Below are 26,705 nucleotides of genomic sequence, written 5' to 3'. Positions count from 1 at the left end.
TATTATTTGGATAAAGTCTTTATAGGCAATGGCTGTTTAAAGGAATGAAAGCATTTTTTGCACCTGTCTGGAGTATTTCTGTGCAAGAAGTCCCAGCTGGTAGAGATCAAGTGATGTTTCTGCTTGTGTAGCACCTGTTTTTGATTTCAGAAGGAAAACAAGAAAATTACTTCAATGGGTGGTGACATTAAATACAGCTGCTGCCTGGCAGAAAGCATGTTATCTCCATTTAACCCAAGTGAAAGCACTTCTACCTTTGCATCATGGATAAAATCAAAGCTTCAGGTGTAATCTCCCACAGGAAGAGACAGAAGGGGTTATATTCCCCAAAACTTTCCTGCAGTTATGAAATAAAATTTACTAAGTTTGTAATTTTTATTATGCAAAGGAAGATGGGGATAACCAGAAGGATGTTTTTGACAGAGCTGGCAAGAAGAAAAGGTTTCAGAGTAGAAAATGAGCTAAGGTAGGAAAGTGTTTGTGTGTTTTGAAATAACAATGCTGTTTGGAGCATTGTAATTTAATAAATGCAGTCATACAAGTGACTGTTATTGAAGTATTTGCCTATGTATTTGGTGGTTATACTTTGCTCTTCCCACTATAAAGATGCTTTAGGATTTCAATGGCTGTTCCTAGTGTGTGGTTCATTTCTTTTGTCTTCTGAGCAGAGAGCAGGGAGAGCACAAACCTTAGCAAAATTTCTGATTTTTTGCTTTTAAAATCTGTGGTTCTAATTTATCTCAAGTCTGTCAATTTGAATGCTTCTACCTATGAATCACATCTTAAGCTCATGTAAATCAGCCATTGTTTATGTCTCCCTTGAAGTCAGGTTAAAATTAATCTAGACTTCATGGTCAATTTCTAAAACAAAAAACCCCTAAATATACAGGAATGGAAAATGTGATGGGTTGAGGTGGGTATTTCTTTACGTCATTGACTGATATTATAGTATTTAAACTTTTTGTAGTACCCTGACATGAGTCTCAAAGTTACTGGCTTACACTGTGGTACAATCTGGAAGAGCACTGGAGAAAAAAAGCTTAGGAGTAAAATATGGCAGATGGAGCATTTTAGAGTGAAAATATATTCCACTTGCAGATTTGTCTGGTGGTGTTTCAATAAGCCAACTCATTCTGAAGGAAGCCTTCATCCAAACAGAGCTTTACATGAGTGCTAGTTATATCATTATACAGTTTTCCAAAAGCTACATTACTGTGTAGCTGAAGGAAAACTAAATATTGATCATGTGTCTGTATAAAGATTGTATACAACTGGATCCTCCCTATAAAAGCTCATTTCCACTGATTTTTTCAATCCCATCAACTTTGAAAACCTGAGAAAGAAGGGAGGATAAAATAATTAGTAAAGCAAGATTCAAGTAGGTATTGAACAGAAGCAGGCAATTAGCACCTGATACAAAACTAATTGGATTCTTGGGGAAAAAAAATAAAGTGTGCTGTTCTGAATCCCACATTAACAATCTGTTGAGATCTGAACAGAGGCTTTATCTGGGCTACTTTGACACACAGATATTTATTGTCAATATTTCAGACTTCTGTAAGTTGCATGAGCAGGTGTTATATTTAATTTCATCTTAGCTGCTACTGGATAAAACAGAACTATTTAACTGTTGATTTTTGGTTTTGAAAATGCCAGAGGAAATGTTAAATTTGTTATGTTCTGTGCCAAGAAAAAAGCACAGCTGTACAGGTACCAGAGGAAACTGGTGCACAGCAGCTAAACTGCTGCTGTGAGGATAGTGATGGCAAAGTTCCCAGATCTGCAGCTTGCTACAAATACATTACATATGAATATTTTATATGAAGTGAAATAAACCACAGGAAGCAGAAGTTCTATGTCTCTAACTGTTTTTGTTGTTTTTTTTTTTTTTTACTCAAGTAAAGATGTGACAGTTTAATTAAAGTAGGACTTAGCAGGGTTAAATAATAATAAACCAAGTAGTATTTAATGGAGATTCACTTTATTTACATTTGGAATCTTTTAGAATAAAATAAATTGGGATTTATTCTTTTTCAATGGACTCTGCTCTTCATGTTCCACTATGTGGAGAGAAAAAACCTGTGCTATATCATGACAATTTTCATGTTTCTGAAGTATAATACGTTCAGTACCTCTTTTATATTTCCAAAAAATAGTATGTTTATTGCATCAAAAAGTTATTTGACAACAGTTTCATGTGGAGTGATTCCAGTACTTTTCATTTTGCTTTCATGACTTGATGAATTCAGTGATTATTTGTTTGAACAAGGGTTACAGGGTTGGTTTTTTTTATTATTGGTCTTCTGGAAAGTACTGAAAGGTTGTGCAGTCTGCCTTTAACAGCACACATAATTTTTGAAGTCCATGCTAACCAGCTGTCTCTACCAGTGGTGCCCTGTCTGCTTGGACAGGTTGATGGCTTAACTTCTCCAGGTGTTACAGAGGGGTTGCAAAGCAATCTGTCAGCTCTGTTTGAAATTCACTGTATATGCACAAGGCTGACACCAACGTGGGCTAGCAGGAGGTCACAGAGGCTTACAAATGGAGGTGGCTGCCATCAAAATAATTTATGTTACAATTCTAACTTTACTTCTATAAAAATAGTGTCAAATAGTGACACTATCTGTCTGTGCCTTTCCCCCAAGAAGTTTAGGAATCTGTTGAATGATAGAAGTTAATGTTGACATATCCTTCAGAGATACTGAGGTCCTACAAATTCCTTGAAAATAAAGAATTTTCTACATTATCTCTGCTGGTTTTCTGTGTGACAGCACCCTCATGGAATGTGTGGGGAGAGGGAACATTCGGAATTATTCAAAATTTCCTATCAAGTTAGTAGTTTTCTAAAATTGCTGAGAAATATCAGCAGGCAGATAAAAGATTACAGATCATGCCGAGTATGTATGTAATCTTTTTCTGAAACACAACTTTGTCCCTGTCCATTATTTTCCTGTGACAGGTACAGAAATGTGTCTTTTTAATCATGTGATCATTTCCAGTGTTATTCTAGTACACCAACCAACTTCAGTAACCTTTGTGCTACCGTACTTTTAGGCAATGTACACCATATAGTCTATTGAACAACAACTGAAGTTGCAAATTTTATATTTACTAAACTGTCAGTTTTGTAAGAGACTTGGCAGCAAGGAAGTGGTGTTTAGATGGAGCATGTTATTCATAAGATTTAATTAATGAACATTTGACAATGCCATATGTAAAGAGCTTCGTGTAAGTACAGAAAACTTAAATATTCAAAAATATATTACTAGCTTTAAAGCTTTAAATAATTATCATTAACAAACTTAATATTGCAAAGCTTTCACTCATTAATGAGAGATATAGGGAAAGGGCTGTCAGGTATTATCAAGCAGCCTTTTCATTATGGTACTGCTTGTGCAAGCTAAATATTTTCAGAGTTGCAAAGAATATGTATTAGGATAGTGCCTTATGGAAGGTAAATGATGCTGAAAGAAAGAAAATGTTGCACTTACAGGAGCTGTCAGACTATAGTCTTTCCTCAAAACAGAGTCAGTGACTGGAATAGATTTATGGTGATATGAAAACATAACTGCTTCCCACATCCTAACATACAATATATACTACAATTTTCAGGAAGTAGATGGTAAGTAAATATGGAAATAACAGCTCTGTATCTGTATACTGTTGGATTCAGGAAAAAAAAGAAATATTTTTGTGTGCTTCCTAACAGTGACTCTGTCACTCATATTGTGGCTGAGAACAACTCTTACTTGGAGGTGCTGGACTGGCTGAAAGGACAGGCTGTGAGTGACAGCTCCAGGTTTGAACTACTGGATATCTCCTGGTTTACAGCCTGCATGGAAGCAGGAAGACCAGTTGATTCAGAAATGAAGTATCGTCTCATGGTAAGACAGATCCTGCAGTGTGAATACAGTAACATTCAAAATGAGCTGCTGCAATTTTCTTTTTTAATTTAACCTAAACTGTATAGACTTGTGATCAAATTCAAAAAAAATTCAGAAATTATAATTTTTTTCCCTGAAGTTTACATGAGCAATTCACACAGTTTTAAGAGATTGAAAACATCTTCCCTACCTTCTCTATCAGTGTCTGGTAACGTGAAGTTACTATGTCAGCATGTGTTACAAACTGGTAATACACAATCACAGAGTGGTTTGGGCTGAAAGATCATCTAACTCCCACTATCTTGCCATGGGCAGGGTCATCTTCCACTAGACCAGGTCACTTAAAGTCCCACCCAACCTGGCCTTGAACACTTTCAGGGATGGGACATCCACAACTTCTCTGGAGAACTTGTCACAATGTCTCACCACTGTCTCATAAAGAATTCCTTCTTTATATCTAATTCAAAACTCTCCTCTGTCAGTTTAAAGCCATTACCCCTTGTCCTGTCACTACATGTCCTTGTCAAAATTCTCTCTCCAGCTCTCTTGTAACACCTTTTAGGTACTGGAAGGCTGCTGTTCGGTCTTTCCAGAGCCTGAAGAGGCTGAACAACCCCAGCTTTCTCAGCCTGTAAAAGTTATCATGAAACATGCAACATTATCGTATTTAAAAAAAAAAAAAAAAAAAAAAAGGAGCACTATTAAAGGCAAAATATCCATCAATGAGTCTCTTGTTGCGGTTTTGGTACTTGTGGTATTTGTTCAAATACTTCAATATCATGGTAGATATCCCACTGAGAGAAGTGTATTTTAATGGGCTTTTGATGGAATACTTTGCCTCCTCAAAACAATGCGAAAGTACTAAAACTTTTGCTGTTGTGAGGTGATCAGCTAACTGCTGGGTCCTTGAAGGACGTGTGAAATGAAGCCTGCTGTAGTCTGTGGACATGCATTTACAAACTTGGCACCATCAAATAAAATTGTGCTAAGAGAAAGGAAGTTTTATTGTATTGATGATTTGGTGAATGGTGTTTGACCTTGGAGCAATGGATGATTAAGTTTTCCTCTGATCTATATCTGACAAAATCATCCCTAATTTCTTGGATTGGAGCATAGTGAGAAACAGTGTTATTCAATACCCCCAGTACAAACAATAAATGCTGAGGGTTTGGTAGGGATGTCTGGGCATGCTGTGCCCAGCACGGTGACACCATGTGCCACTGGGCCATGAAATGGGGTGTGTGTGGCAGCAGGATGAACCTGTGCCCTTGTTCTGCAAGCACTTGAGCCTCACAGTGATGGACTTGCACTGGTGAAGAAATTAATTCACGTGGCGAGAGACCTACAAGTCTGGTCTAAAACTCTGTGAAGTAAAATGAGGGATTCCCACTGATTTCTGAGGGTCTGGATTAGGCTCTGTGTGAACGGTGACCCCACTGCAAAATGGTAACTGCAAATGCTGGAACCGTGGCAGGATCTGCAGCGTGTGCTTCCTGTGAGGCAGAGAATGCCTGAATATTCAACAGCAATATTGCACTGTTGACTTCTTCTCCATCCTGATGTTTAGATTAGGAAGGATGATTGCTAAATGCCACCCTTCCCCAAGAAAAACTGTAGCTCCTGATTATCTTTTTCAGTCATCTTTCATTTTCATTGCCAGAAATTATTTTCCAGGTTTTTACATAAAAAAATTACTGTTTAATAACGCTGTGGGTTGGAGTGTGTGTGTGGGGAGAGTGAATACACCAGATGCAGCTGTCACTCTCAGACTCAGCGTGATTCCATGACAGAATATGTGTTTATATTTGAAATCCTTCCAATGAAATATTTTTGCAGTATATTTATAATATTTTCAGTGAATGTGCTGTAGGAAGAATAGACCAAAGAAATTAATATAAAAAGAAAAAAAAAGGGGAAACCTTGTAACTACTGCATTATGTTATCTTGCAGGCCATAAAAATATAAATTCAGGGAATGCAAAGAAGTTCTCTAAACAAGAAATCAGAAAAATGAGTTAAATCCTGTGAACTTTGCTGAGTTTCACATCAGCATTAAAAATAAATTGAAATACCTTTTATGTACATTCTTAATTGGAGCAGTGCATGAAGATCTCTAAATTCAGATATCTCAGGAAATGTCTTTTCATAATTTTTTTCTTTTCAAAGAAAGAAATGTCTTTGTCTTTCTCCAAAATTCCTCTATGTGTTTTGTTTGTTTGTTTGTTTGTTTGTTTGTTTTTAGTCAATGAGAAGTTCGCTGCCTTAGTTTTCTTTTTACATAAAAGTCCTTTTGGAGTACTCCTGAAGCATAAACTTCTGCAAAAGGTACCAGAACTATCAGGAGATGATTATTATACTTTGAGACTGGCTCTGCAAGTAAGAGCTTCTGTTTTTATTGCAACATAAAGATTTCATGCTAATAAATGTAGAGTACAATACAGAAGCCAGTGACAGCTATACCATTAACTTTAAAGCTTATAGTTAAGACCAATCTTAATTATATATTTACTTTAAAGTAACAAACATTTTTGTAAAGCAAACAAGGAAAAAAACCAGAAAGATTCTGGAAGTGCAGCAAATTTAAAAATAATTTTATTGTTGCAGTGTCACCATGCTAATTTTTTTTTTCTTCCTTGAGAAGCAAGGAAGGTGTGAACTAAAGGTTAATTTTCTTTTTAAGTACTAGACTGAACTCATACATAATGCAATTTAATTGGAGTTTCACTGAAGACAAATTTGGTCCATTATGTCAGACTTGTAAAATGTGAAATGAAAGTGAATTAACAAACCTTGAACTTGGGCTACATCATGAAGGTTTTGAGGTAAAAGGAATGGATTGCAGTGGGGGGATGTTTTGGGTGAAATCTCATCCATATGTAGTTAGCGGTAAAATTCCCATTAATATCAATAGCAGTAAGATTTCATCTTTCAGATCTTAAAGAAGCCTATTTGGAAGGTCATTCTTCATTCAGGACATTTGTTTTAATGCATTACTGGAAAGAAATGCCCTTCTCCATTCAAAACAAGGGGAATAAAGTCAGAGTTACAGACCATTAGCTAACATACTAATTACAATTGTCATTAAAGTACATCTTTCTGTGGTTGAGAATGATCCGAGAGATGCTCTGATGTTAATGATTTATAGAGTATAAAAGACTGGTTGACCAGATCTAAGATGGTCTGAATTATTATTGATGCATTTGGTAACAGTTGACTTTTATAGTTAATAACCATCATTTAATTTAATAGTTTTTGGAAATGCGGTAGCTGAACATCCATTTTAAAGGGAATTCAAAATATTTCTCAGGCTATGTCTTTGTCCAGAGGCACCTTTACCACCACAAGCAGATGGGTCTTCTTGACAATAGCAGGACACGGACATTGAGATGTATGCAAGGGCATCCCCATGTGCTAGAAAGTACAACTGTTTCCTGGGTAATGGAAAAGAAAGAGGCAAAGGGGAAGCTTTCAGAGGGACAAAAAGAAAAGAAGAGAACCATAACCGGCTTGGCACATTCAGCAGCCCTAAGAACTGTGCTGCATCTTTTCTGCCTTTTCCTCAGTTAGAACCCAAAAGATCGTAGTTATTTAGTTTGTTTGTGTTTTTAGTTGGTTTTTTGCTTGTTGTTTTTCTTTTGTTGTTGTTGTTGTTTTGGTTGGGTTTATTTTTTGTTTGGTTTGGGTTTTTTTTGTTTTGGTTTTTTTCTCCTAGAAGGCAAAAGAGACTTATTTCTTTGAACAAAGGATTTTCCTCCACATTAGGAAAAGGAAATGCCATCTTTTGATCCCTTGCCTTATCGTGTGTCAGGCAGCTCATATTTAACATTTTCTGAGGCCTTTCACTCTGTTTTCTTCTGAAAGAGAGAGGCTGCAACTAATGGAAGAGATTCTTCATACTGTCAGTCAGTTTCCCAGAAAATAAAACGAAACTTATAAACTGGCTGCTGCCTCTTTGTAAAATGCTGGGTATCAGCGGACTTTATTATTTGATCAATGCTGTCTGGACTTTACAAAACTGCTGGCTGGTTGATCTGTGCACCTTATTCACTGCTGCTTCATTTTCTCTCTGTTATTTCCCTGTGTCATTATACTTCTTTGTGTGTTAAAAAAATAATTTGACAAAGGGCAAAGTAGTCCTCCACAAGATTAATTCTGTAATGAAGCCTCTCTGCTGTACAAACTGATGTTAGTGGTACAGGCTGATTTTTCTGCTTATGCCATGTGTAAAATGTCACTGTGAAGGAGTAGCAAGTGACATTCACCGTTAGTGCAACCTGGATATGGGGTACAAACTTGGACTAGCTCTAGTGATTAAGTAACCCACATTTGGAAATTTTTCAGTGGTTGCCCCTGTGCAGTGTACCATAATTTCATTTTCATGTAGTAATCTGAAAAAAAAGAAAAAGAAGGAATTTTAATGCTTATATTTTTCTCATCCCTGTATTTGTTTCTTCTCAGTACTAGAAGTTATTTTTGATGTAGTGAGTTTACAGGATTCCCCACACTGTTCTACACTGTAATTGCTATTGATGGAACTTTTGGTTTGTCCCATAATCTGTACAAACAATTTTTTCCCATCTGGTTTTCCCACCAATAAGCAATATCAATCCTACTCATGTTCTACTGCTGATAGATCATCTCTATAGTTCTCACGCAGGCATCATAATGTTCCCTAAAAATCAGACTATAGTACTTACTGTTTGGTAGATGTTTTTGCTTTTTTTGTCTCCAAAGTTTCTTCTGTTGTTATATGTAATCAAGTCCCTCTAGTTAAACACAAAACTCTTACTGATTAAAAAAAATGCTCAAATATCTTTGCCAAGGCAGGAAGAGGATGTTTATGCCCAGTCTATCACCTTCTTAAATGCATAAATTTTCTACATTAATTTTGCTTTCATCCACAATGTCAGGTAATGCTGCATGTAGGGCTCTGTGCTTTGTGTGTCTGTGTCCTAATGAAGACAACAGCTTGTTATATATTCTGTTCAGTAACATTCTGTTTGTTCACTGTCTTTGCAGCTGACACTATATTTTCAAGCAGTATATTAGCACTCATCAATCATAGTTTATGTGATTTAAAATCAATTGAAAAATATAATTCATGAACGCGTGCAAAAGTGGATGAGTTGTGTTGTTGATCCTGACTGAAACTCATTTTGGTTATTCCCAAGAGTGGTCTTACACCTAAAATGGCTTTCTTCCTTTCATTGTATATTACGAAAACTACCATATAATTCACTGCTCCTTCAGTTGTGCAATGCATTTTGTGTGTGTGTGAATGCTGATATTTAACTACTCTATATCAAATACAAAGGCAATTTAGCATGAAATTATGTGGAGGAGGGGTGTGGTTGTGAAGGCACATGTTTATAGGTTTGCTAGCCTTTTGTCTGTGTCTTTGAATGCAGGGGAGAAAGGGCTCATCATGCCATTACTGGGGCAAAAATTTCTTCTATGTGACTTTGTGATTTTTTTATTGTTGTTGTTGAACCCTTTCCCTGTGGCTTTGGATAATGCACTGCAATATGTTTTTGACAGACCTGCCCAAAGTTTTCAGACAAAATGACAAATAGCAAAAAATACACAGAAATGCTGAGGACTCCGTGTGTTTCTGAAGTATTCCAGATTTGGCACATTTAATGAAAGCAAAGGAATTGGGTATATAAAGCAGCAGAAGAATCAGTGCAAAATTGTCTTTTTCCTGGTCCTCACTGGTCAGGACACTCACATATTGAGGACTCATGCTCAGGACTCTTTTGCTGGTGGGGATGTCTCTGTATCCTGTCTTTCAGGAGAATTCCCTTTCCATCCTTCAGAGGTGGATTGCCTGGTGATTAGGTAATGCCCATTAGAGATTTGGCATCTGGCTCCTTTTCCTAGATTCAGTGAACATCTGAAAATGATGTCTGAATTGGATCAGCATGTATGGGAATTGACTGAGTGAAAAACCACATTGTAAAGTGAACACTGTCTGTTGAATGAGAAGAGGATGGACATTACTCTTCTGTAGCTGTTTGTAAATGTTTCCTTCACTCTAAAATGACCCCAAAATAGAACATTTATCTTAGTGAATTAAATCCAAATAAAAAAGTTTTGTATCATTTTACCTGCAAGAGGGGAGAAAACCCTATTTTTGAGTCATACAAACATTTTTCCTCCACCACTGAATTTAGCTACAGACTGAAAAAGTCAGTTATTTGAGAATTTATCTTTTTTTAATTTTTGTCCCTTGGATCTAATATTTCTAATCTTACATTGAATAACCTAATGTTTTCTAGGAAAATTTTCTGTTCTTTTGAGCTTATCTGCTCTTAAAGCTTTGTAGTTTTTCAATCCTACTGCAATAGTAGGAGTAGTGGAGACATGCACCATTTAGATGGACTTTTTTTTTTTTTAAATGGCAGTGTTTTTGAAAACTCTCTGTAAGAACTTACTGCAGAAAATCAAAAATCCTAGTAACCACCAGATAAACTGGTACTGTCAGTGCAGGCAATGTGAAATCAAATGTTTTTCCTAGGAGGTATTTCCTAGGAGGTAGGAGCATTATTATTCTCTTGCCTTCTCTTTAAAAGTACATATTTTGGGCCCATGAAATGTATTTTTTGTATTTTTAAGCTATTTGACTGGTGTGTCACCAATCCTTTCTTTTTTTTTTTTTTTTTTTTTCTTTTTAGGACCAATGTCAATCTCCTTTGAATACGCCTGAATCAGAAGTGCCATCATGTATTGCAAGAAAAGTATCTCAGTATTCATGCCAGAGGAAGACAACTTTAAATAACTACAACAAGAAATTCACGGTAATACTAATTCCATCCATGAAATAAAAACTAGTATAAGTAAAATAATTAATATAGTACTTGCATCAGTATTTTCTATGATGCCCTCAGCAAATTTGTTAGTAAACAGGCAGCACAATAACAATTAAAAAAAGTTATAAATCTGCCATTCTTAAATTAAAATTGAGTGCAAGGTTAATTGCATCCTCTAAGTATTGCTGAAAGCTTAACACAGTGGATCTTTAAATACACTAATAGCTTGTAAACACATGAATTTTTAAAATAAATGATAGAACAATAATCTGAAAATGTCTTTTAGCCTTTCATCACAGTCTTATTTGACAAGTTAAAAGTGATGATAAGCAAAAGCTTGGTTTAGGTCAGTCCAGGGTACTTCACAATTGCTATGCTGTCTTCCAGTTTGCTCAGTTGTTTGCTTCAAAGTATGATTCTAAATTTTAGATTTTCAGTTCTGTAGTTATGAAAACAGACTGCATGTTAATTACTTTAACATGACAAAACCCCCTCTTGAATTGTCTAGTTAAATAAAAATCTTGGAGAATGCCTTATATCCTGGTTAATGCTCATAACATTACACATTTCAGTGGGTACGAAGAGCCTGAGACCTCTGGTCTAAATTCCACTTAAGTTTTATTGTGCCTAATGTCTCCTCTTGGCTGGCTCCAGGTACTCAGTGACCACTATGCAATAGGAAACATTTGTCAGAGACTGTGATGTAGTGTAGTCTGAATACATCTGGCATATTTGTATGCATATGTTTCGATTATAACATTAAATACTTCCTCATTTTTTCTAAAGCTTTATTATTTATTTTGTTATTATTTATAATTTTTATGATTCTGCTTTGTATCTGACTATAAATACACACAAATCTTTCAAGTAAATATTATTTGTAAGATCCATATGAAAAGAATAGCAATGGATACCATTTATTTGTGAATAAAAAACATTTACAAGGTAAATACTAAAACCTCTGAGAATTCAGAACTAAAGATAAACCTACAAGAAACTCCAAAATTATCTGAGAATGCACAGTTAAAAATTAAACAACTTAAAATCTACCTTGTAGTGATGCTTTGAAATAATCATCAATTATATCAATTATATAGTACTGTTTATGGTACTCAAACATGTTAAACTGTTTGCTTATTTAATAAAAGTCCCTTTTTGAGCAACATGATCGAGTTTTTGACCCTGTTTTGAGCCTGAGGTTGGACTAGAGACCTCTTGAGGTCCCTTCCAACCCCAGTGGTTCTAGGATTCCCCAAACTGCTTCTTTTGAACAGCCGTTGTGCCCCACCTCCTGTTAGAAAAACAAAGTTGTGAATGTTACCATTTAACCTCTTCAAAGCAGTCATTCTTTTTCACTGTTTACAAAGATCGAATACAAGCTTCTGTAGGGGAAAGTGTCAGACCAAACATTGTATGACTGAAAGATAATGTAAAATACCTTCTTGGAGAAAAAGGAATTAAGTGTCTTAGTTCTACACTTGCTGAAAACGGTGGAATGTGGGAGTCTGGCTCTTTATTGAATTTTCTGTATTATAACATTTTGTCAGACATTCTGAAGGTAAAAAAATTAAAAGTAATTATAAGATAATGGCAAAGTAAAATGATTGCCCTACAATGCACAAAGTTGTTGATTTTTAATTATCATTAACATTTTGAGCACATTCATGTTAAGTGGTTTCTGTTATACGTGTGTTTCACAGAGGTAATCCCTACATTACTTCTAGGTTTATCATTGCAGCGGTCTTAATGTCAGAGTACAACTTGGATTTGATAAACTAATTTAGCTGAACACATTAGAAGCAGGGCTGTTTGATGACTGGAGCACTGAGACTCCCTTCTGTTGTCCTATATATCAAACATTTCTGGGTAGAAATTAGGTTTTGTAGCAATAAAGGTGTCAGTTTTTCACCTTTGTACTTTGACAGCAACCATTCTGAGTTCATGCTATATTTTATTTCTAGAGATGCAACTTGATAATGCCTGTGAGTCTGCCTAACATCTGCATCTTGAGAGTTGTAATGGAAATCCTTAGGGCTGTTGCTCTTGTCTCTCACAATCAAAGTTTGCAATGACAGCTGAAGGACTTGGGTGTTTATGAACTACCAGTACTGACCCATTCCCTACAGGCCTGCCAGTTAGTCTGCCTAATGTCACAGGAGCCTGATTTTTATATTTGCTGTTGTTTTGTTGGTCTTATATTAAACTTGTAATTCACGTTCTTAAATAAAAGTGTTCCAACAGATTTTCAGTGCAAGCACTTAGCCAATGCACTGAAGCATCGGCATAATTCACTTGTGCATGCTGTGGGCAGCCAACCATTAAATGACAGATTTTCCCTGGCTCAATACCATACATCCTGAAAATTAGGTCCAAGCTATCTTGAATTATGTGTTGATGGTAGTATTTTATTATAACAACTTTATTTCATGAGCCTTGTTCCCTTTTCTTACGGATTTTCTGTTTTCTTTTGTTAGCTTGACAAAATTGCTTTCTGATCTTGACTGTAATAGAGGTACAAAGCTATTATTTGCTTACGCATTCTTGGATGAGCTCTTAGACTCTTCCTTTTGCTAGACTTTGCCCTGATATGCTGTATCAAATTCCTCTCTCTAATAAGTAGTAGTTGTGTTTGAGAAAGTTACATTGAGTTTGAGTTGTTACATTGGAACAGTCACTAATAGGCAGTGACATGCATACAAGGATTTGGATGTGCTTATTTCTTGGAAGAGGCACTTTTGGGGACTCGATTTTTGTAGAAATTGATAATTAGTGATAATTTTAGTCTGGAGTCCTGCATATATTTCCCCATGAAAGATCACTTATTAAAACAAAATAGCAGAGATTTGGTGAGAGCTCGTGAGGAAAATGTGGTAGATTAATACTCTAGATGCAATGTCTGTGTTCAACTGTCTCATGTTTCCTTTCTGTTGTAATAGCCAGAAAATAACTTGCAGAAAGTTGCAACAAACTGGTTTTATACCATGGAAGAAGTTACAGAAGGGTTGGCAAAAACTGTGGAGATGTCAAGATTTCGTTATTATGTTCAGTATGGGGCAAATCCTAGCCAGATTATTTTTTATGAGCTGTTGAGTGGTAAGGCTTGTTGTGTGAGGAACAGAGTAAGTATGTCAAATTGTGTGCTAAGGAGGAGACAGCGGCATTGTGTGTCAGTTCATGGACTAGAAACCCAACTGCTTCGGACTTGGGCTTCGTGCTGTCTTTGGGTCACTGTGCATCATGTACTGTGGCCTCATGGTGTGTAGGATGAGAACCACTGCCACAGGTTTTATTGATTTGGGTTGTTCCAGGAATGCACCTGAATGCATAAACCTGACTCCACAGGTGAACTGTAGTTGTTCAGATGGGTAAAGCTGCAAAACAAAAGAACAAATCCTTTCAGTGGAGTCTGTACCTTAGCATGTTTCCTTTATGTTTGTCTTAAACATTAATGTTATTATGGAATATAATATTACAATATTATTCTCTGGCTCGTTTGGAGCTAGCCTCCCTCTCCCACTGAAAATTTACACTTGGAGGCTGCATTGTGTTTTCTTGTGCTAAAATGAAAGGAGTCATTCTACTGTACCTGAGAGGGGTTGCTGGATTTGAATATTAATACCAGACTGCAATAAAATTCAGAAAGACATTCTTTGTGAGGAAAATACAATTTAATTCTTACAGAAGAAACTAATTAAGTCAGAGGCAAATGGTTCTGTGATTCTGAGGCTTATTGCTAATGCTACTGAATGTTACTTTGCTTCGGCTGTTACTCACGGTAATGAGACTGTGGATGTTTAGCATGGGAAAGACGCCTGGCTTCTTTTCTACTCTGTCAGACAAAAAATATTCCTTTTAAATTTTTTTTCTTTTCTATCTACAGAAACATGTATCAGTTATGCCAGTGGCTCAAGCAATTATTATTATTCCATTTTAAAATAGACCTCAGAAGAACCTCAACTTTAGTTTTATAATGAACTTGGGAGCTGTACAGTAGAAAACCACTAACTGAATGGATACTTTTAATAACATACAGTGTCTTACTGGCGTAGCTTACTTCAGTAAAAATTCTCCAGACTGCAGCTCCAAACTGCAAATTTTGTAAATGTATACAAAGTGTATACCTATTCAAAATTAACTGATGGTTTGGTCCTAGGAGTAAATTTCTCTTCTGATTTTTGAGGTAAGTGGGAGTGTGCTCCCTAAAATACAGAATATAAATACAGCTGTACCTTTCAGCAACCCAAATTTTTATATATATGTGAAGTCTATGCTGCTTTCTTGGATTTGTGTATATGTGTAATAGACATTTTGTATTTTATATTTCTTATCACACCATTTTTCATCTAGGGCAGTTATGCGATTAACTAACTGCATTTTTGTGCTGTGTCAGCAGATCTCTTTTCAAAATTGTATTGCTTTCTTTTACATTATGTAGAAAAATATGGAAACTTCTCGTGAGTTCCACTCTGTTTTAAGGAATGAACCTTATATTATTGGTTAATAGGAGGAGCAGCTGAAGCTAACATATTTATTTCTGGTAATGCAAGGACCCCGAGATCATGCACATTATTCTTTCAGCTTCTTTGTTTCTCCAGCTGTGTAAGATAACATGTTAAAATCTTTGCATCTGGGCAAGTATTGGGCTTTTCAGTTCAAATAAAAAAAAATCAGACTGAACAAAAAATAAATAATTTCATTTGGTTGGAAGTCACTTAAGTCAAGGCTATAGGTTGGCTCAAATTGTTTAATTCTTCTTGAAATAAGCACCTGAAAGTATTTATTTTCTCTCTTGGTCAATCCAAAAAGTGTTCACATGCCATTTATATCTTCCCACTGAAACACAAGTAAGGATTTACACTGGGGAAAGAGAGAAGAAAATTATTTGAATGAAAGAGGCATTCTAAAACTTTGATCAGTTTTGAATGGGCATCAAACACTAGTGACACTGATGTTATGAGAACTAGGACCCATCCTTTGGATTTATAATTTACTAAATAAACTTCAAGTAGAAAACAGTTAGTGAGAGGGAAAGCAATTTAACTCAAATTGCTTTTCAGAGTATAATAGTTTTTCAAACGAGTGTCATGTAGGATTTTAATTTTTTTTTTAATCACACTTTGCTGTTTAGCTCTTTGGTGAATTAAATTTACCTGTACAATGGTTTGTTCATATTTTTTTAATTTGTGCTGCAGTAATGTTTACAGGCTCAAGTGAAATAGGAGCCTTTTTTGTAAGAGATGCTGTACAAGCACTTTGTAAAAGACAGTTCAAGCCCTGGAGTGTTCACAGTTCTAATAGGCAGTGAATGAAAGATAACAACAGAAACAATGACAGGGAGGTGTGAAGCAGCTTTCCAAAGTCTCACAGCACAGGAGTTCAATGTAGGCAGGGGAATAAGATAAGTGCCCTGTCCATGAAGCTGTAATGATTTCCTTACAAAACAGGTTAGATTTAAAATATGTTTTTTGGTATGATAATACTGGTGACTTTTGTTCAGATGACTGGTGTTCAGATGGCAGAAACCACCATAGCCTTATGGATTATTATTTTTTTTCTGAGAATCATTCTCATATATTAGTTGAGAATCTTACTCTTTGTGTTGGTTCTACTTTTTTAATTTTTAGCAGTTATGGTATTTTAGTGTGCATTTTTACACATGTAAGATGCTTATGGTAACTTTGCATTGTTAATGACATTTTACCTCATTTTGAAATGAGTTTCTATGTCTCTACATATATCATCTTCCTTATTTTTAACACCACTCAACAAAATCTTTGTGTACTTTTGGATCTGACCCACCAGGATCTGGAGGTCCTTTTAACCCCCAGATTTTTTCCACAGTCCAAGTCTCACAAACATACATTCCACAATTTCAGACACAGAAGTAAAATTTGCAATAACTGAAGAACTAAAATATAGCCCAACTATCACATTTAATTAGAGCAGACCCTGCAGAATACTCTGAAGATTATGAAAATCCCATGTCCTGGAAATGTCTAGAAATTTAACTGGTACTTTTAAATGGGAAATCTGAATGTTAATCTGATTGATAAAGTAATGGCAAGGTGCTTAATGTAAGAAATATGTAGGTTTAGAATAAAGGAGGGGTCAGTAATCTTTCCTTTTTATATCACCATATGTAGACTTCACCAGAGATCTATTAGATTGCAAAGATTTTTCTCAGCTAATGTAGGAGTTTTATATGCTTTTCCCTCTGGAATATTGTTCATTGTGAACTATATCATTCTTAAAAAAAATAAAATAGAATAAAACTTTATCAAAAAGAATGTCAGAAGTAGTTTTATGTAAAAAGACATCTGTAATTAGTTGCAGCATTTGCAGGCAATGGTGTTTTTTTTGTACAGGGAATAATGAATATTCAATAATCTTTAATTGTTTATTTTAAGGAGCTTAATGAGCTTCACGAAGGCAGGAAAACACTGAAAAATGCAAACTAGAATCATAAAAAATGCAAACTAGAATCATAAAAAATGCTTTGATTGTATTTTCTCATTGACTGTCAATAACCTCTGAGTAAAATGCTACATGAGATTGTCTTTTTCAGTAGTGATGGTGACACAGCTTTTCTGAAAACTGCCCTCCTGCTAGTAGAAAGGGACTAATACCTCTCTACAGCAGTAGTGGTGCTGGTATATGCAGGCACGTTTATCATGATGGTTGATTATTCAGTGTAGAATACAACTATTTAGATGTGCATTTGAGAGGCTGCCTGCAGGGAGTGAGAAAAAAACATCCCCAGACTTTTTGAACATCCTAATCAAGAGCATGACTTTGCCAGTCTCTGTCATTAATACATACTGCTGAGCAGCTACTTTTGAGAACTATTTTCTGACAATGTTTATCAGTAGATATTTTAACAAGTAGGTAGCAATCAGTAGACTATTTTAACAAGAAGGTAGCAATTCTGTCTTTTTAGTTCTGCCTCTGATTAATGCTGAAATCTCTTGCCAAACACTGCTTTCTTGAGTATTCATGTGTACAGATTATAAAGAGAGAAAAAGAAAGCAAAAGTAATCGTAATTTTGTGAGTGGAACAGTAAATCTCACTTGAAGCAAGAATTAGCATCTTCTACGCCATAGTAGGAAAGAATTTTTGAAGCTGATAAAGAATAAAAATAGTAACAACTTGGGAGATCCAAAAAACCCCATAGCAGAGGAAACATCTGACTCCTGTCACCCCACTTGTAAAATATAATTTCCCATTTGCTTTTCAGTACTCTCAATGCTGTGTTTTTTCTTCCATATACAAACTGGGATGAATCCTTATTGCTCATGACCTCAAACTGGTAGTTTCACCTTTTCCTGCATTAGTTCTCGTTCTAAATGGAAACTATAATGTGCACCTGTCTTTTACCAAAAAGTATGTACTTGCATACAACATAAGTAAAGATCTCAAATGTGGAAAAAAGAATAGCAGTTGAATAAATCCAACAATTAGCCACTGTAAGAGTTTAAACACAGCTGTTAGGAAACTAAGGTTTGTGCATTATTTTTCTAATAGATTAGTTTGGGGATTTTTTTTGTTTGTTGGGGTTTTTTTGGTTTTGTTTTTTTCCCACCCAAAGGAGCACTCTCTCCTCTCCCTTTGATACCCTGTACCCAAGGGCTATTTGAATGTAAATGGTAGTCAAAACCTCCAAATCAAGCATGTTGCTAAACAGCTGTCTTTCTCATGAAGTCTTTCATGAAATGTTATGAAAATGGAATTGCACAGCCCTTACTGATCAGGGTAGCTGATAAATAAATATGCAGCTAAAGGGAGGATTACTCCAGTGAGAGAGACAACAGGTTTCTGATTCTTAGATCAAGGAGCGAAGTTATGCTGGTGATATAGAGTAAAGCAAATTATATCAAGGAGCGAAGTTATGCTGGTGATATAGAGTAAAGCAAATTATCTGCAGCAAGCCCTGATTATTTTTATACACTTTAATACATTAGTGTGGATAATGTGAAAAGGAATGTGATTTTGTTCAGCTAAGGTACCTATTTCTTCTAGAGAGATACTGTCAAACCCCTTAAGATCGATCTCATATATTTTTTTGTTGAGAGCGAAGTTTTGCAAATCCTAGGGTCAGTAAAGACAATGTTTTCTTGAAGATTTTGAGAAAAACTTTCATTTTGCTTCAATGAGACTATAATGTTTATAATCTAAACAACCCATCATGTCAGATGGTCTATTTTTATTAGGACTGACTAAACAATGATATGTAATATGTGAAAGGTACATTTAATTTGAAGTTGTTCTGTTTTAACAGTGCAAATGATGGTAGCTAAAGTAAAATCTTGTTGTTCTTTAAATCAGGCAGTATTCCCTCAATGCACGATGACAGATGCCATTCTCTATTCCACATTTGTAATAAAGAGTTGACTTCACTGGATTTGCTGTCACATCAGTTAGTGGGCTGGAGACAGACTCACCTGGAGATATTACACATGTAGCATTTAGGATGTACAAGGCCTGCTGGTTTTTACTTGGCTTTATCTTTGAATGCAAAGCACAGTAATGCTAAGATAAAAATCAGAGCAAAATCTAAAATCATTTTGCTTTATACAAGCTATATATTCATTACAAATTAAATTAAATTTGAGGCTGAACATGAACAGTGATCCCATAAACAGAGGACAGGAAAAAGAATTTTAATCTTACTCCTTCCTACTATCCACTGTAGTCATTGCTCTGGTAAGCCATTTGTTGTCTCTTGCTATCTGTATCACAAGGTGTTACTCATTCCAAAACATTTCTGAACAGGCACTTGGGCTACAGCTCCGTGAAGTGGTAATTGCAGGCAGATGCAAAGTGACAGCCACTTCTTTGGGGTTTTTTTTGTAATGCCTTGTGGGTCAAAGAGCAAACAAGAGTAAGGTGGAAAACAGGAAGGATATGCAACCAACTGATGCAGTGGAACACAAGGCTGGGATTTGCCAGCTGCTCTTGAGAGCCTGCCTGAAGAGTAGGAAATGGGGTCTCTGGCAGGAGGGCAGGACACGGTGCAGTGCGGGCGCTTTGCAAGGCTGGCTGGTTCCTAGTCTGTACTTAGCCTGCCCTGGGCCATTTGAATCATGCACAAAAGCATTCTGAATGGTCAAGTGTGGGATACATTTTAGGTAAATATTCTGAACAGTGTAAGTCTCTTCCGGAAACGATGTATTTTTAAACATTTCTGAAGAAACTGCTTAATTTTGCAGTCTTGAAAATTTTTGATATTTGTGAAAGGTTTCACTAAGAACTTGGATTTCTGGCTGCTAATCAGCTACAAACCTTTGTAAGTTCTTAGGTTATTCACAAACTTATTTTGCAGCATTTGTTCTCTCTCAAAACCTCGTATCTTGTAAGGGCAAACGACAACAAAAAATGCCTCTACACCACTGTGCGGTCTGTTCCCCGCATTTCATTTCTAAAAATTGCTGCTATCAAGATAGATAGATGGAGATATATTTATATATATAAGGAGGGAGATAGACCTCAAAGCTGCATAAATTGCACATGGGTAGTTTAAAATAAAAAATTTATATGGACATTCTCCAGGTATTTTTGAGTGCAATGTCAAATAAACCAAACCTTGGACAGCTGAAGAACCATAAAGAAAATGTGCTTCTATTTGCACGGGTTATACATGAGGAAAACGTCTGTTTGTTTCCTAAATTACTAAATAGAAGCATGGCTACATGTTCAAAAAGAAAGTGGTGGTTTCCAGTGTTGCCACAGACTCCTATTTGGTTGTGTCTGAAAGTGCAGATGTCACATATTGGCCTGCTGGATTATTAATGGTTGAACATAATTCTAAAAATTATGGCTCTATTTCACATTGATTTAATAAAATCTGCACAAAATGCAGAAAGCATATCTCACAAAATATCTTCAAATTTGTTACAGATCAAAATATTTTCATACATGTGTCTCTAAAATGAAATTTTTATGATCCCTGGAAAACTTCAAGTGGTTAGAAAATTAGGCTGTTTTATTATTTTTTAAATGAACTTTCTCTTTTCATGCTAGAATAAAGAAGTAATTCTTGAATTAGAATACAAAGTAACCTTTCTAAGGAGTATACTGAATATTTTAAGCTTTTATTAAACTTTAATTTTTTTTTCTATCCTCCCCCCACCCCAGGATGCATTTGAGATAATGGCTGAAAATTATGAGTTCAAAGAAAATGAAATATTCTGCCTGGAATTTCTGAGAGCAGCTTCTTTGCTGAAGTATCTTCCATTTGCAGTAACCAGAATGAAAGACATACAAGGGTTGCCCTGCATAGGAGACCAAGTCAGAGATGTCATTGAGGTAATGTACTTCTGAATTATCTCTCAATTGATTCTTTTACAGATCTACATTTAGAAGTCACAGAGAGCAGCATTGGTATCTGTGTGCATGTACACAGCCTTATGTATTTCCTGTAATAAGTATATATTTTCCTTGTTACTAAGAATGGAATCATTTCTGGAAATCCTTTGTAGTAATGTGAGGTTCTGCCATGGAATCCCCACCCTTAGGAGTAATGGTGACTAGTGAATAAATACAGTGTTAAATAGTGCAGTATCAACTTTGCATGTAATTTTTAAAGGCTTACACTGATTCGGATGCAACAGGTTAACTGTTAATAGTTTTGCTCATGTGACTACTCCCCTTTGCTCACCTGAATGCTTTATTAGAAATACTATTTTTGCAAAACTGCTAAATATTTTAGTACTTTAATGTTAAATCCTACCTTGCTATAGCCAGTTATATATAGTTGTAGCAGAGCCTTTTATCCAAGTGATGGATGAACTTTACATTCTTCTTGGAACTTTGAGTATTCCCTACATTTTTCTCTACTTCCTAACCTTTTCAGGACCCTACATCTTAGGTGCTGTTATTCCAGCAGGCAGCGATGAGAGGGTCTCGGCTGTCTGGAGGGGTCATTGCTAAGTGTTATGCTCCTTGTTTGCCTCATTCCATCAGTTAAGAATGTAGCCTCTGAAGTGCTTTTTGTACTTACTATCTGGGAGCTGGGAATTCAGTTATGATCCCACAGAAAATAGAGTGATTTATTGGGGTTATATTGATGAGGTTTTATGTTTGTTTTGGTTTTAGTTTTTATCAGAAAGACTAGAAGAACTGTACACTCAAGAAAAAATATGTTTGTTCTTACAATGCTTTTACTTTTAGGAGAAGTAAACTAAACCAAATAATGAAATCTAATTTTCAGGACAAGTCATTGATAGTTTATGATAAATAACTGCTTTCTGGCTGTGAATTTATGAGTAAATAAGTACTGTGAAATGTATTCCATGGTCTCAGTTTCTACTTCATCCTTGAGTAAATTTATGAGCAAATAAGTACTGTGAAATTTATTCTGTGGTTCCAGTTTCTCCTTTATTCTTCAGTAATTTTCTGTCTTTAAAAAGATTCCAGAATTTGATCCTGATGCAGTAAAACAATATGTTTGCTAAGGATTCTTTTCATGTTTGTACAGATTGATAAAACTTTCCTTTAGATTATTTGTCTAAATCTTATCACTGAGGTAAGATTTTATAATTGTTTTTTAAATTTATTTTTATAAGTAACATTTTTCTTCTTTAGGAGATTATTGAAGAAGGAGAGAGTTCTAGAGTTAAAGAAGTGTCAAATGATGAGCGATACAAGGCATTTAAGGTAAATCCTTTGAGTTTTGTTGCTGTAGTTTAAAATTTCCCTCCCTATAGTAGAACTTAGACAGAACCATTGATTTTATTATAAAGGAACAACTGATATCAAGTGCAAAGAAAGAATGGTCTTAAATAAAAAGGAGATCGAGAAACTGATAAAGAATAATAGTGAAATAATTTTCTATTTTTAATTAATGTGATGCATATGCAGTTGCTCTTAAGCTTGAACTAAACAATCCCTTTTTCCTGAAAACTAATGCAATGCATACTCTTTGCTGTAAGTTTAATTGAATGTTGTGTTTATTTCTGCCTCAGTTGATTATCATTTTGATGCTACACCATCTTATTCTTGCATTAAGAAAAAAAACAGGTAAAGAAGATGACTCAAATCCATTATAATTCTCTTCGGTGTGAGGCAGAAGGAAGAGGACTGGAGATATTTCTTTGTTAGGCAGATTGTAGAGTCATAGTCACGCTACTTCATAGCTGCAGGGAGTCTAAATCACGTAAATATTGCAGTTCTCATTTCTGAAATGTTCATTGAATTCTCAGTTGGAAATATATAAACTATATGTATATATATATGAACAAATATATTTTTCAATTTTATCTGCAGTTTTAGTCTCTTTAAATATACTGTTTCTGTCTTCAGAAAAAATTAAAACAGAGAGTAAATCAAGTGTGACTGTTTCATTCTCCCTTGCATTACTCACTTTTACTTCAGCTATCAAAAGGCTCTTCCAGTCTCTCTGACCTGTGATACAGGTATGAACTGATGTCCAGTGAAAGTTGCTAATGTATCTCTAGCAATATTCAGAAAAGAGGTGTAGATTCACATGTATAGCAGGATTCGCAAACCAGACTTGCTTATTAATTCATGATTGCACTATTGCATGATTGAGGATCAGCCATTAAATCTGATATTTTGGGGTTTAAGAAAGTATCTTGGAGATTAGAATAAAGCCTATCAGGGGAAAAATTATCTCAAATACTCTCTATGTGTTGTTTCATATGCAAAATTGCAACAAACTTATTGCCCAAGCACATCTTGACATTTTGGTTAAATTGTTTGTAACTGGTTCTTTCCACCAATTTTTATGAGTTTCTAAGAAAGCCAAGAACAATCCCATATTAGTGAATTCCTAGATTTTAATGTTTAGCATGGTCATGGTGACTGCTGCATCACTCATCATGACTTAAAAGGTCACTACTGGCCCCAGGACCATAGTTATTAAATGACTGAATTAAATTATAATCTGTGTTTTAGATGTAGGATCCTTGAATTGACATGGTCAGTTTGGCTCCTTATAGAAGTGGATGCTCCAGAGAATGAGTTCATGTAATTTATTTCATGAGCTGAAAAAAAGCAGTGGCTGCAAACACAATCAAAGAAACGGGCTACAGGCTGCTTGTGCTGCACTGCTGGCAGCATCTCTCAATTGACATCTATAAATATACCAAATAATAATGGATCTTTGTATGGAAAGAAAAAAATGCAGAGGTTTTTTTTTCCTAAAAATTTGAACAGTGGCGCAGAATCCATTTTCTTTAGTTCTCTATCCCAACATTAATTAAGTCTCTTAGAATCATTTAAAACCCAGTAATAGACCCTTTTGAAAATCTTTTAGCACTAGCAAAAACATTAAAAGATAGCAATGTAAGTATTTAAAAAAAGCACATTCTTTCATAAACACCCATGATTCAGACAAAGAAGAGGTAGTTTCATCCATTATATACAAATTGTAGAGTTATTCCTATTTAATATTATCCATGATTTTAATTTTTCTCTTTGCTTTATCTTAATTATTTCCAATTAATTAATTTCTTTAGAAAAACACAAAATAAAGCTAGCGTGGTTGGAATTCAGAGGTTATAGATTCAATGGAAAACAGCAGTTATTTGTGTCTTACACAGCAAATCATTGAATTCCATAAATGTACAAAGAAACTGTGGAAAGCTTCAGTATTGACAAACTGAACATAAAAAATATGCTTTCAGGCAAGCATGAAAGTTTTCCCTCTTGCTTTTATATCGCTATTTATTGTTCATCTGTGATATTGATCCACTGAATAATGCTTACAACTGTGACATTTTTGCTTTACATCCTTTTGTGGGGAATAATTTAGTGTACAAAATTACTTTGGAATAAATGGAATACAACCACACAGAAACTTCAGAGACTGGTAGATTTGGGCATTTTTGTTTTTGTTTGTTTTTTTTTTTCTTTTTCCCAATAGGCAAAATAGTAAAATACGTACTCCAAATAAGATTATGAGATGTATAGGAATTTCGCTTGACTCATGTGAAGACTGAAAATCATAAGGCTGTTTGCAATAGGCAAGGAAACAAAAGTTACAGTTTTTACTTTAAATGGAATCCCATTTTGGAAAACAATATTGTTAGTGACCTTCAACATATGTCTTATAGAATGGAGTATAAGAATTATAGAATGGTTTGGGCTGGAAGGGACCTGAAAGATCATCTCATTCCAACTCCCCTGCCATGGGCTGGGACACCTTTTACTAGGCCAGATAGCTCAGAGCCCCATTGAACCTAGCCTTGAACACTTCCAAGGATGGGGCAAGAATAGATTAGTTGTCTTTATGTTCTTATGATCTTTCTCCATGTAGCACTGAGACCCAATTATCCTCAGTGCAGAATTTCAGGATTGCCGGGATTTCTACTGACCTCATCTCTCAGTAGTGCTACAACACCATCATCATCTGTACAACTGAGAGCTGGTAGTGTATATAACACAAAATCATAATGTCAGTCAAATAACGAATGGTCTTGTGACGCCTCTTATTCTATGAAGGGACTGTAGGGGAATACAGCTACTTAATGTTACTGTTTGCATTTCTGTTAAGAAATGGAGTAAAAATAAGTACTACTCTTATTTCAAACCTTAGTTAAAAGTGTACATCTAGGTAAATTACATAAAGGTACTGGACTACTAGTATATTCTTGTTTAGATTTCACTTTAATGAGAATTGTCCATGTATAAAACCAGTTCTCCGTTCAATGGAGCTGTCCAAAGAAGGGAAGCTGAATCTGTATGTTTGCATTACACTTTTATATATCTTCAATGTAGGATTAACTCTGCCCATTATTTTACTTGTGAAACCTTGTTGTTACCTACTTATTATTAATTCACTGCCCCTTTAGAAAACAACGCTGAAATGTGTGTTCTTCTACTGACCTTAGCAATTTACTTCAGTCTTTGGAGTCGGAGTGAAGACATCTGAGAAATGGTACAGAATGGGTTTGCGAACGGTGGAAGAATTAAAAGCTGACAAGACCCTCAAGCTGTCAAAAATGCAGAAAGCAGGTAAGGTGAAAGTGTCGCAGAAATTTCTATGTCAGTGCTCTAAGAACTTGATAATAGAATCACAGGAGGAGACAAAGGTCATTTATACATCTGTTTGCTTGCTGCAGGGTCTTGTGAATACTGAATTATTAGGTAGAAATAATATTTGGATTAACAGAGCTGCTAATTAAAAATGGTGTCATTCAAAACATAGGAATATGCATACTTTTAAATTGCTTGCATAGATACTAAATATCTCATACACAAAACTATTAATGGTTCACAATTGCACAGGTTGTGAAAATTGGGAAAGCCCAGAACTACTTCTCAGAGGAGACCTGTCTCCATCAAGGCAGCTCTACCTTAGTGATAAATCAAGATTTGTAATAAAGTACTTACAAAATTCTTCCCGTAATCCTAGCACCCCTGAGCTTTAAAATGCTAAACATGATCACATGCAGTGTTACTTCCCCATAGATTTTTTGTGTGTGTGCTGTTTCCCTAAATAAAGGAACTCATTTAAACAAAGAAATTAGTTAAACTAAGAAAAAAATATTATATAACATGAAATTATAATAACGTAACTTTATTTTTGCATTACATTCATGTGGTTTACATCACCTCAGAATCCCTTGGATCAACTTTCCTGCATTCATGTTCCTTTGTCCTTTTTTTCTTTTATGTGTCATATCCAAACGTGAAACAAGCAGCAGGGCTGGGCTATTTCAACACAAGCTCTGTGGTCAAAAATAAGATAGGTGGGATATTTCACATATTTCTGAGCCCTGTACTTGAGTAGAACACCTTAATTTTGGGAAGGCTACCTTTTAAAGCAGTACATCCAAAAATGCCATTGATGGGAGCTGGTAGGAAAATCCAGAATAACTTATAAATATTCAGGTTCTCAGAAAGTGGAGCAATTATTGCGACTGCTATATTGACAAATGACCTGACAAATAATAATGACAAAAATATATATAAACTCTAAGGGAAAGATGAGGAAAGGAGGAGACTGCCTCTGGCCTGTGATCCCTCACACCCAAGAGAGATCACAGAGACT

The 26,705-nt window shown here is 35.4% G+C and overlaps 1 protein-coding gene across 2 annotated transcripts in view; it reads left to right on the top strand.

The window, feature by feature from the left end:
- Positions 1–263: 263 nt before the first annotated feature.
- The window catches only part of DNTT (DNA nucleotidylexotransferase), an 86,709-nt gene continuing 60,267 nt past the window's right edge, over positions 264–26,705 (top strand). For both annotated transcript variants that reach the window (XM_032694428.1, XM_032694427.1), the window contains exons 1-6: positions 264–466; positions 3,710–3,884; positions 10,558–10,680; positions 20,825–20,995; positions 22,274–22,345; positions 25,543–25,666. In XM_032694428.1, the coding sequence (XP_032550319.1) occupies positions 264–466; positions 3,710–3,884; positions 10,558–10,680; positions 20,825–20,995; positions 22,274–22,345; positions 25,543–25,666 (868 nt within the window). The remainder of the gene's footprint in view (positions 467–3,709; positions 3,885–10,557; positions 10,681–20,824; positions 20,996–22,273; positions 22,346–25,542; positions 25,667–26,705) is intronic.

The sequence above is a fragment of the Chiroxiphia lanceolata genome, chromosome 8, assembly GCF_009829145.1.
Source record: "Chiroxiphia lanceolata isolate bChiLan1 chromosome 8, bChiLan1.pri, whole genome shotgun sequence".
Lineage (NCBI taxonomy): Eukaryota > Metazoa > Chordata > Aves > Passeriformes > Pipridae > Chiroxiphia > Chiroxiphia lanceolata.
The sequence above is the reverse complement of the archived record's forward strand: the minus strand, read 5'-3'. Positions and strand labels throughout refer to the sequence as shown.